The sequence below is a fragment of the Odocoileus virginianus genome, chromosome 18 (genome assembly GCF_023699985.2).
Source record: "Odocoileus virginianus isolate 20LAN1187 ecotype Illinois chromosome 18, Ovbor_1.2, whole genome shotgun sequence".
Lineage (NCBI taxonomy): Eukaryota > Metazoa > Chordata > Mammalia > Artiodactyla > Cervidae > Odocoileus > Odocoileus virginianus.
The window spans coordinates 8,694,872-8,707,608 of record NC_069691.1 but is presented as its reverse complement, the minus strand read 5'-3'; the positions used below and the strand labels follow the sequence as shown (position 1 = coordinate 8,707,608).

Genomic DNA, 12,737 nt, shown 5'->3' with positions numbered 1-12,737 from the left:
GCTTGACTAGGAGATTTCCAGTTTACACCTATTTCACTATAATGATTAATAGTAACCCTTTCCTTCCAAAATGTCCTGGTTTTGATGATAAATTATACAGTCACCATCTATTTAGTCTATGTAACAAATTACTATAACAAAAAGATTGAAACATATACTTTTTGGCAGAAAATGTATTTCAGGATAATTAAATAGCATCGAGATGAAAACCTCATACTTCACAGAAGAATACCAACTCAGACCAACTGATAAAAGTTGGAATTCTTATACCAGACAAGACTTAATGATTGGAATTAAAACATCAGGTGAAGAGTTGCTGGGGAACTGGAGACTACACAATGACAAAGTCATCCCACACAGATTGTTTTTGGGGCATAAGGAAAAAACCGTAAGTTTATCGTGGAGGCTGTCAGTAACCAAACACTGTGGTAAACCTTTACTTACCAATGATGGGTAAACCAGTGCATGAGACCACTTAGAGTATGTTCTACTCACTGGTGAACCATAACTTAGCAATGACGGGTAAACCAGTGCACAAAATCTCGTCTGTTCTACTCACAGTGTTTAACTGGAATCTAACCAAGCCTTTAAATGTGACTTTCAGTTTGTAGAAAATCCAAAAAGCAGAGGAGAAAGTTAAATCATGCAATGAGGCAGCAGTCAGACCCAATCCAGGCCAGTCTTTCTGACATGCCAGTGAAATGTTAAACAGCCTTGTAATAGATTAAGAGACTTAAGGGACATAAAAACCAAATGCAGCGTGTTGTCCTAAAACCAACTGGCTCTAAAGAACATTTTGGAAGAAGCTGGGAAATATGAAAATGAACTGGATATAGAACGATAAAAAGGACTGATGATTAGTTTTTAGGTATAATATGGTGTTATTTATATAAGAAAATGTCCTTTTTTTTTAAAGAGGCACACTCAAGTGTATATAGGGGCATGTTGTTATAACTTACTTTATTACTTTTGCATAAATATATGCAAAATGCAATAGGTGTATGTGCACACACACACATGTCCACATGTATATGTTTAGAGAATAGAGTTCTCCCTATCCCCTCCAGGGGAAACTGGAACTGTTTACACAGTCATCATTTGCAGGGGTTGATATCAGCCTGTTGCAGCTGCCCCGCGTCTTGAGCTCTAACATGAGGGATGTGCCTACAGACTGAGCGTGTTTTTATGGCAGATGCAGCCCATGTGACCGAAGTCTAAGATGGTGGCTTTTCCCAGCATCACAGTGCTAACATGGGCCTGGAGTAACTGTTGCGGATAACTCTTAGCCTTAAAGCAACTGATGGGTACCTGTCTACGAATCCACAAATCTGAGCTGAAGTAATGTCACCAGACAGGTGGTGGAGCTTTGTCTCAAGAATACAGCTGCAGCAGCTGACCCGGGTGTCCTCAGGGCAAATAGGAATCTCTCAGAGAGCTTATTCCAGGAGCAGGAGGCAAACCGTTTGCTAACGGGAAGCCCTAACTCGGTAAGCACATCATTATGGGACACTGGCGTTCTGATGCCCTAGTCACAGGACTTCTCTGTAGGGAGAAGAGATCTAGGTGACAGGTAGAGACTCGAACAGGTGAGGAGGGGGAGAGACAGGCTTTACACTAAAGTACAAAGAAAGGGATTTAGAAATGATGGGAGGCAAGAGGATTTCTTAGTGAATGTAACTTTTTAATGGAGGAATTCTCCATCAGTAGGGGCCAGGAGAGGCATCACAGTAGTGAATCGAGAAGTGGAGGAGTTGAAGGAGCATCAGAGCTGAGGGCGGATAAGGAAGCCAGCAGACAGGGGAAGATGCAGTGAGCAGGAACAGGACAAGGGGTAAAACACAGCAGCAATGTGGGGAGATGGATGAGATCTGAAATGGCAGAGGAAGCAGAAGGACAGAGGGGGCAGAATGTGAAAGGAAGACAGCTGGTCAAAGGTTGAGGGGGCAGAATTTGGAACCAAAAAGAGTTGAATGCATCTTCTCATCTCTGTACTTACAGAAACTTACACAGTTGGAACTCGGGGAGGGGAGAGGAGAGAGGGAAAGAGGAAGGGGGTGAGGCGAAGGAAGGAAGGCAGGCACAGAAGAGGAAGACAGGCAGTGTGCAAGGAGGACAAAGGAAGCCAGGAACGAGGAAGCACGCATTTCAGAGACACACAGGGTGGGTATTGACTTAAAACACGACAGACACAGTCTCCTGAGCATTTCACGTCACTTTTCAGAATGACGTAATTCAGATTTACCTTGGGAATCCAAGTACTGTTTTGGCCGGGCAGTATTTCTGTGGCTGACCTGAATCATAACTTTTCTTAAACAAATGCCTAGAACTAGGGTAGGAGCGTGATCTACTTTACTACAAAAACAGAGCCCGGCTGCTCTAGGATCTTCCCTGTGCTGTTAGGCAATGTCAGTCTGCATGCAGAGCTCCTTATTTCCCCTACAGTCCGGCCCGCATTCAGAGGGTCATTTCAACATACAAACCGGCCTTAGGCTGCCGAATACTTCCCACCCTTTCTTCTGTCTGCCCAGAACCAAGAGAAGAGGCAAATGCTGGGTTAACATAATTAATGGAGACAGAAATCTGAAAAAAACCACTAAAAAAAACAAAATTCCATTTTTTCAGGCGCCCGATTATCTACATTGCTGACCACATTGATTACATTAATCCAGTGACTGCCAAATCTTTACTTTTCTTTCTGTTAGGCAAGATTTAATCTAGAGAATTAACAAATCTCTCTAGGATGCAAATCCCTCCTAGGACACATGACTGTGATCGACAGCTCACAAAATAATTCTGGAATGCATGCAAAATTAGACTCACACGCAATTTCCATGCAAAAGCAAACCTATCTATCCATCAACAAAACAGTGGGTCCCAGAAAGCAGTCAAGATCCTAAGTCTGGAAACAGGAAGTCTGATGTTTGAGAAGCCATAATCAAGTGTATTTGTTAGAGGTTCTTCTGTGAAGGTGCTTTCCAACACATGAATAAGATCAACAACTTGCACTAAAATTATTATCAGATTTCAAATCACAGTGAAGTACATGTTTGAAAAACCACTGGTTTACAATTTGGGGGAAGAGATGGGTGAGTGAATACAGATTCCTAGAGTCTTCAGTTGATTTTCAAACAGAAAACAATAAAAGAAAAAGTCTCCCTGACTCACGAGGCCAATCCCTTACATGGCGCAAATTTAATATCTATACTTTCTAACTGTGCAGTCAGAATCAGATATGATACACAGGACAGAGAAGGTCTCATTGCAGAGAACCATGAAAGGAAAGAGGAAGAAGCAAATGGCCTCCTGGAGGAATACTCACTATTTGGTAGAGTCAGATAACTGATATTCTCGTCGTCTGTCATAGCATTCCTGGATTCCAGGATCATTCCATAAACTCTTTATTGCATCTACATATGGATTCTCAAATGCAGACACCTTCTCCACATCAACTTCTCGAACTAACTGTGCATGAGCCTGTTTAAAAAAAAAAAAAAGCAGTTTTAATCTCCTTCCTATTGAAGAAAATTGCCTTGGCTTGCACACTGCATTATGCACAAGTGAGGTCTTTCCTCATATATTAGTTTTCAAACTGGTTTATAATAAAGTAATGCTGCTTCTTTTTTCTTCTCCTTAGATAAAACCCAGTCCCAGGTCTTTTCCTCTAGAGTAAATGCTGAGCTACCTAGGGATGACAAGAGAAAAGCAGACTGTTCAGCTCCCATGGGAACAATGAGGATGCTGTGCTACAAATAATGACTACTTTCAGGTGATGATCATAATCCTAAAACAGTTCATATTCTTAAAGGGGAAAAGACTGGGTTATTTACCCCCTCTATGTTTATAGTTTATTATGATCAAACACAAAATATACCCAGCCCATGAATGTTGTATCTTAGCAGAAACTCAATGAGACTCAACTAATCAGCATTAGCTTCTATGATTCACTGTAAGGATTAGGATATAAAACTACTAGAGGAACAGTTAATAGTAATGATTTGATTTGCACAATAGTGACCATGACCCCTCTACTCCCACACACCCAAATTTTCAATATTTACTTTATATCTACCTCATATCTTATCAGACTGAAGAGCCTATTCAATTTTTTTTAACACAGAAAAAGGGCTTTGTTATTTTCATTATATACAACATTTAGCAGGAAAGACGTAAAAAGACTTTTAAAAAATTTTCAAAAAGACTGAAATCAAAATGTATGGTCAACCTACAAATTAACCACCATACACCACTGCCTAACAATCTCAACAAAATAGGTCTCATAGGTGTAGTATACATGTAAATTATACAGTACATAAATGTGCAAATCAACAGATATAATAACTAATTATCTTGAAAACTGGAGGCAGATGGCTGCTAATTTATTAAAACTGTCTTGCTTTTGTACAGATATGCAAACTTCTGAACTAGGTTAGTGAATGGCTATCTTGATTACATGATGACCTAATTATTCCTTTCATAGAGTTTCAAGCAGATAGAATTTAATACATTTAACCTTGTGATTAAGCATGTCTGGTTCCCAATCTTTCTCTTCCTTCTCATCCCATAAGACAGAAGGGAACCCATGTCATTAGACTAATCTTCACTTAAATAAGGTTTTACAAAGCCTAACATGATGAGATTGAAGAAACCACCTTTCTTGCTGGTTCTACTTTGACCCTGACTGCCAGATCTGGTAAGTGAGAAGCCCTATAGGTCTGCCCTGCACCCCAACATTGGAAGATGAATCCCTAAAGTTGTTATATGTACCTCGTCCCTGCCCAGACAATTTGTCCTATCCCAGCAATCTGACTATCCTGAAGTCCTGTTTCCAAGTGTCACTCCAGGTGGGCCTAGGCCAATCAGAGCTTCCCATGAAACCCCTGCTTTGAAAATATGTCACTGGCTCCCCAATGAATCCCCAGTGCTATGCTCTGTGGGACCCATTGCTCCATGTCGATACCAAAGACTGTCCTGGCCCCACCTGCTCAAGTGGACCTCCTCCAAGCACGAAACCCTAGGTGTGGGGCGTGCTACACTCTGCCCAGCAGGTATGTCTCATGTCTTATACCTTAAGGTCAAGCTTCGGGCCCTGTCCTTCCGCCCTTGCTCACTGAATACAAACAAGTTCTAATTCCTTGTGTCCTGAGATATCCTAAATTCGATTTCCTGGCTACATCTGATTTACAGGGTTCTAGAGGGCTCTGTGCAAGTTAGGAGGCAGATGCAAGGCAGAAACGGGCATGCATAGGATGGTCTCCTACTGGACACACTCTAAAGACATGGTTTTAATCGGACTCTGCTTCTTTTGACACTGGATAAGTTGCTTAATCTTTCCAAAAGTTATCTCTGGTGGGCAACATCTTATCCCACCAAGTCCATGTGGTTTATTATTGTGCTACAATACAGTAGGTGAGTGGTCCTCAAAAGGTGGTCCACACACCAGCAGCATTGGCGGGAATTTAATAAAAAGGCAATCCTTCAATGCTACATCAAACTTTTCGGAAGAGACACTGATTAACAATCTGTTTCAAGAGGCCCTCTGGATGATTCTGATGCATGGAAAAGTTTGAGAACTACTGCAAGCTATCAAGCATCACACAGACACTAGTTGCTGTGGTCATAATTAGCTGTCTGGCTGGCCACGAAATTGTTATTGGAAACCAAAGAGAAGGGGCCCAGAAAGGCAACAGCACCCCAAAACAAGGGGCATTATAAGGGCCAGGAAGCTACAGAAATGAGTAGAACAGGCTGGATGTAGGTGACAGTGAGTGGTGGGAACGGCAGCACACTGACCCTAAAGAAAGAGGGACAGCTGCTATTAGCTCCAGCTAATTGTTGCCACTGGGATACAAGCTGAGTGCTGCCAGATTTTCTGAGTTATCAAGGGAAGCCAAAAATCTAGATTTTTCCATGAAATATCCCTAATTTTTATTCTTGGCAATGCTATAAATGATAAAGTGTATCTATCTGTGGCTAAGTTGGATCAGGTACCAATCATTTGCTTCTCCATGGACTTCCCTAATAAGATTGACCAATAACACCATCTCCTACACAGAACCTGGGACGCAGTAGCTGACCACTTAACACATGCTAATGGGGAAGTAATTCTGCAGCATTTTCCTACAATAATATTTAGACAAACAATTATACTATCCATAGGGAGAAATGGTCGAGACCTCTTTCAATTGGGTAAAAGCTACAAGATGACACAGAATAGTGTAGGCAGTATTTAAAAACTGAATTTGATACTCATTATAATGGGCCAACCATGTCATATGGAAGGAATTCTATTTCTGTTTCTAAGGTAGGGAACTTATATCAGAGAAAACAGTTTCAGCAAGAGCAGACACTTTTCACGATGATGCTTAAATGTTTATTGAACCCCAATGAAATGTTAGGTAATACAGCAATTAAAGACTTAGACACAGTTCCTATGAGGCATAGCAGTAGGATTGGGCATGGGGGAACAGTCCACAGACACAGTTCCTATGAGGTGTAGTGATAGAGTTAGGGGTGGGGGAACGAACAGTCCATAGACACAGTTCCTGTGAGGTGCAGGGGTAGGGTGGTGGTAGGGGGAACAGTCCATATAGCTGGCAATCAAAGCACAGGATTATGTGCTCCAGGAGGAGAAACGAGAGGGAACATCTGCATTTCCACCTTTAATTTCAGTTGACTGAAACAGACAACATTCTCATCAGTTGTATAACTGAAAAGTCTTCCTGTAAAATGAGATTACTTTTTACTGTTGGAAAACTCCTCTAATTCCCTCTCTTGGTCTACCTCGATGTGCTTTTTCTTACGTCTGGAAGACCTTCTCTATTCCCTTCCATACCTCTTTTAGCTTTTGTTCAGGCACCATATCCTATGCTGTCTCTTACAGGAAAATTTTCCCAATGTTCCTCCTCTCCCCCAAAATGTGATCTTTGTGTCTTCTGAATCATGGAACTTCTACATTTCTTGACTTACTGTCTTCTAGACCATACATTGAAGGAAGGGGCTGTAGCTCCTGGCTCTCTTTTCTTTTGGGGCCCAGCACAGAGTGAGCAGACAAATATTTGTCTGATTTAAAAGGCATACATAAACCCAACTTCCTACAAGCCAAAGTCGAGTTTGTTAAGGAAATCTTCCACCCATTACCTACTCTCTGAGAACTACACAATCCTTCACAGCACTTATGTCAGTAGCTAGTGTATATCTATCTGGATGATATTTGTCAGTATCCTTCTCCCTAATCACAGTACAAGTTCCGAGACAAACTCAGTGTTACAGTATCAGAGTCTAGCAGAGTGCCTATCACTGATGCTCAATAAATATTTGTTGAATTAAGAATACAGGAAGGAACAGTAGAAATTATACTGAGCTGGAAACAGGGACACCTAAACACTAGGCCTGGCTTTACACCTAACACAAGCAATAACCCTTAGAAGAAATTATTTACTTCTTTACAACTTCATTTTCCTGGTGTGTAAGATTATGCAATTGAAACAAATCATCTCCCTATGGCTTCATCTAGACATATACTCCAGGATCATAAATAGATACATCCAGAATTACATGGGGCACCAAGGACTTATGATCCTATCCCTCCAGGAGCACATAATATTATCATTTATTGCAACAAAACCTCACTATTTCAAAAGTGCCTGACAATACGGGGCAGAACATGATGAAGTCTGTATATGAGTGATGGTACATTGGGACTGAACAAGCAGAACTCAGTATGGCCAGACGAGGTGTCAGAGAGAAGACAGGATTTAGCTGGCAGGTGGAGATAAAGATGTGTGACGAGAGGAGGAGAAATAGATGAACAACAGTTTGGTAGACAAAACAAACATGGCACTCTCTCAACTGTGGGAAAAACAGTCTAGTGAGGAAATTTCATGCTGACCCTTAATGCAAATTAACCTCCACCGTGAAAGCTATAATATTAATCTCATCTATGAACCATAACCAATATCCACTTAAATCAAATCCTGTATGAATTCGCAGTAGAGGTAACGAATAGATTCAAGGGACTAGATCTAGTTAACAGTGTGCCTGAAGAACCATGGACAGAAGTCCGTAATACAGGAGGCGGTGAACAAAACCATCCCAAAGAAAAAGAAAAGCAAGAAGGCAAAGTGGTTATTTGAGGAGGCTTTACAAATAACAGAAGAATGAAGAGAAGTGAAAAGCAAGGGAGAGAGGGAAAGATACACCAAATAAACCACAGAGTTCCAAAGAACAGCTTGAAGAGACAAGAAGGCCTTTTTCAATGAACAGTGCTTAATAATAGAAGAAAACAACAAAGGGGGAAAGACTGGAGATCTCTTCAGGAAAACTGGAAACATCAAGGGAGGATTCTTCCCAAAGAAGGGCACAATAAAGGATAAAAATGGTAGAAACCTAGTAGATGCTGAAGACATCAAGAGGAGATGGAAAAAATACGTGGAAGAACTGTATAAAAAAGATCTTAATGAAGTGGATCACTACAATGGTGTGGCTAGTCACCCTGAGCCAGGCATTCTAGAGTACAAAGTCAAGTGGGCCTTAAGAAGCACTGCTAATAAAGCTAGTGGATGCGATGAAATACCAGTAGAACTATTCAAATTCCTAAAGGATGATGCTATCAAGCTTTTACATTTATTATGTCAGCAAATCTGGAAGAACCAGCAGTGGCCAGAGGACTGGAAAAGGTCAATGCTCACCCCAATTCCTAAGAAGGGTAGTAGCAAAGAATGTGCTAACCATTGGACAACTGCACTCATCTCCCATGCTAGTAACCACCAGTGAACTCGCTCAGTTGTGTCTGACTCTTTGCGATCCCGTGGGCTGTAGCCTACCAGGCTCCTCCATCCATGGAATTTTCCAGGCAAGAGTACTGGAGTGGGTTGCTATTTCCTTCTCCAGGGGATCTCCCTGACCCAGGGATCAAAACCAGGATTCTCGCATTACAGGCAGATGCTTTACCATCTGAGCTACCAGGGAAGCCCTCCATGCTAGTAAGGTCAAACTTAAAACCTTGCATGCTAGGCTTCAGCATTATGGGAGCCAAGAACTTCCAGATGTTCAAGTTGGGTTTAGAAAAGGAAGAGGAACTAGGGATCAAACTGCCAACATTTGCTGGATTATAAAGCAAGGGAATTTCAGAAAAACATCTATCTGGGTTTCATCAACTACACTAATGCCTTTGACTGTGCAGATCATGACAAACCGTGGAAAGTTCTTAGAGATGGGAATACCAGAACATCTTATTTGTCTCCTGAGAAACCTCTATGTGGGTCAAGAAGCAACAGTTAGAACCCTGTATGGAACAACTGATTGGTTCAAGAAAGGAGTACAACAGGGCTGTCTGCGGGCACCCTGTTTGTTTAACCTATACATTGAGTACATCAAGAGAAATGCCAGGCTGGATGAGTTAGTTATAAGCTGGAATCAAGATAGGTGGGAAAAACATCAACAACCTCAGATATGTAGATGATATCACTCTAATGGCAGAAAGTAAAGAGGAATTAAGAGCCTCTTGATGAGGATGAAGGAGGAGAGTGAAAGAGTTGGATTAAGACTAAATATTAAAAAAACTAAGACCATGGCCTCCAGTCCCATTACTGCATGGCAAATAAAGGGGAAAAGGTGGAAGTAGTGACAGATTTCCTCTTCTTGGGCTCTAAAATCACTGTGGACGGTTACTGCAGCCACGAAATCAAAAGATGATTGCCTCTTGGCAGAAAAGTGATGACAAACCCAGACAGTGTGCTAAAAAGCAGAGACATCACTCTGCCAACAAAGGTCTGTATAGTCAAGGCTATGGTCTTCCTAGTGGTCATGTATGATTGTGAGAGCTGGACTGTAAAGAAGGCAGAACAACAAAAAATTGATGCCTTCGAACTGTGGTGCTGGTAAAGACTCCTGAAAGTCCCCTGAACAGCCAAGAGGTCAAACCAGTCAATTTTAAGGGAGATCAACCCTGAATATTCACTGGAAGGACTGATGCTGAAGCTGAAGCTCCAGTATTTTAGTCATCTGATGGGAACAGACGACTCATTGGAAAAGTCCCTGATGCTGGGAAAGATCAAGGGCAGAAGGAGAAGAAAGCGTCAGAGGATGAGATGATTGGATGGCATCACTGAGGCTATGAACGTGAACTCCCACCAACTCTTGGGAGATGGTGAGGGACAGGGAAGCCTGGTATGCTGTGCAGTCCATGGAGTTGCAAAAAGTCAGACACAACTAGGTGACTGAACAGTAACAACAATGAACCATAACCATGTCTACCATCTATGAAAGTATATTGGCCTCAAAAAATGCAAAGATCACAACTGTGCCTTCATCCAGATCTGAATTTCTAAGTCACTTTTATTGCCTCCGAAGCTTTGTTTTTTAATTCTATCCTTGCTGTTTTGTAAAATGACATTCAAATATAATCCACTGTAATTTGCATTTATGTAACAGCTTTCACCTGAAGTTCTCAAGTTATTTAAAACTATGACAGCATTTTACAAAATACACACAGATTTTTTTAAATGCCTATATAAATGTCCTCAACAAAAGTGCAATTCTGTCACTTTTTTTTGGTAAAAAATATTCTGTATGTGAAAAGAATATTTTTTAGTGTGTTAGAGTAGGAAGATAAATTAGACCCTTTCCTATTTTTCCAAATATCAAATGTGAAGTAGTAAAAATCACAAGTAATTATGCAAAATTAAACCACTTACTAATAAAATAGGCTATGATGAAAGGGAAAGAAGTCATTTCTAAAAATACAAATAACAATTACAATTGACTATCCTTTTTATTTTGAACACTGTACATATAAAAGCAAAACAGGTATTGAGTTAATTAATCATATAAACCAAATGCAAAATATAATTCTATTTCAAGTTACAGTTGAACATTCTGGATGGAAATATTTAATAATGAATGTGAGCTTTCAGAATTCTTAGCAAGCTGGTGGCAAGCCTCAGAGGGAACATTGTGAGAACCAAGTAACTACTCTTAGGAACTCTGGCAGAATCCTAGGGAAAGACCACATGGAAACCACAGGATGTGCCAACGTGGTAATGTCTTGTTTTTATGATTCGGTGGTCATAAAATTCAGGTAAATCTTAGGTCTGTTGATATTTCCAAGGCTGCTTCAGCAAAAGGAAGGAAGAACTGAGTTCCCACCACAGTGAGTCTTACCCTGCCCACAGAAGGCCAAGTCTTCTGATGAAATAAAAAAGATCTTATAGTCACTTTGGAAGGATTTTCAAAAACTCATTAACAGCTCAGAGCGGCTTTAGGCTGGAATGTCACACCTATTCCGGTTCCTACACTCCAGAAGTAGAAAACCAAATGGTAATTTCCACATTTGTTGAAGCTCTTAGGCACAAATATTCAGCTCATTAGGGCAGCTTTATTTGAAAGGATGCCCAGCACAGACAGAGGGCCTCTGATTTAGTAAAATCCTGAACTTCTGTCTGAGTATGTTTTAATCCTGACCTGAGAAGCACATTTTACTCTTCCCCCCACCCTCGGTGCTTATTTCCATTTTGGCATTTGATTCTAAATTATGGGGGGGAAAGAAAAATCTCAGGCTTTTTTTGTGTTCTTCTCAAAGGAAATACAGAGATGGGATCCAATCTCTGCGCTGCAATACTATCTCCAGCCAGAACTGGTTGAACATGACCTTGGGCAAGCTAGTTAACATTTGTAAACCTTTATTTCCTAATCTGTTAAATGGGGGTAACAACAGTACTTACTTTGATGGTTAAATGACCTAATGGATGTAAAACACTTAAAGACAGTGTCTAACACCCAACGCTGCTAATTGTTTAGAAAACAAAAGAAAAGGAAAATAACACAGAAAGTGCAAAAGGCAATGGTACATGCACTTCTTAGCTCTGAAACTTAGGGCAAACTGCTTATATGTATTTGCTCAATGTGCAAGAACATTCTAGAGATCATCCTGGTTAATGGTTATCAATGAGTCCTCAAATTTGCAAATACTCCTACCAAAAACTTGGGCAAGAACTGTCATTTCTTAGACGATTTCACCTTCTCTGGCTTCATCAGTGTACACTTCTCTGTGTACGGGGCACAGTATACAGTGACAGCTGCTGATGCATTTTCTTATGGGCATGACTGCAAAACTGACAAAGAATAGCAGAGTCACACTGAGCTACTGCTGGCTGGGTTCTCGAAGTCAGTGACTCATACCTATAGTACAGCCTCTCCACACTTATGATTCAACTCATGGCTCAGCAAAATGACAAATTACTACATGACACAGCCTTTTGAAGTCTCTGATGAAAATTTTGAATCCTGTATGTAATCTTTCAGTGCCAGGGATCTACTGATTCTCCTTTGTTATAGCACCCATGTCCCTCTGCACGCAGTATCAGAAGAACAGAGTAGTTATGTGCAGATGCTCAAGACTCTTATAAAAATGTCTTGGTACTTCTATATAACCTATGCATCCTCCTGTATATTTAAAATCATCTCTAGATTACTTATATTACTTGATACAATGTAAATGCTATGCAAATTATTGCCAGGGTACAACAAATTCAAGCTTTGATTTTTGGAACTTTCTGGAATTCCTTCCCCCAACAATATTTTCCACCCTCAGTCGGTTGAATTTGCTGATATCGAGGGTCAATTGTACTGACTCTCTCTCTGAGTAACCCAGAGAACCAAAGTAGCAAAGAGGAAGTCTAGGAACAACAGCTTGAGAACCAAACAGACTTCTTATAGCTGTCACATTTCAGCCCTGTGTC

At 40.8% G+C, this 12,737-nt stretch overlaps 1 protein-coding gene across 2 annotated transcripts in view; it reads right to left on the bottom strand.

Annotated features, from left to right (window-relative positions):
- LOC110145442 (guanine nucleotide-binding protein G(q) subunit alpha) overlaps positions 1–12,737 on the bottom strand; it is a 303,045-nt gene that overhangs the window by 93,638 nt on the left and 196,670 nt on the right. For both annotated transcript variants that reach the window (XM_070480317.1, XM_070480318.1), the window contains exon 3: positions 3,320–3,474. In XM_070480317.1, the coding sequence (XP_070336418.1) occupies positions 3,320–3,474 (155 nt within the window). The remainder of the gene's footprint in view (positions 1–3,319; positions 3,475–12,737) is intronic.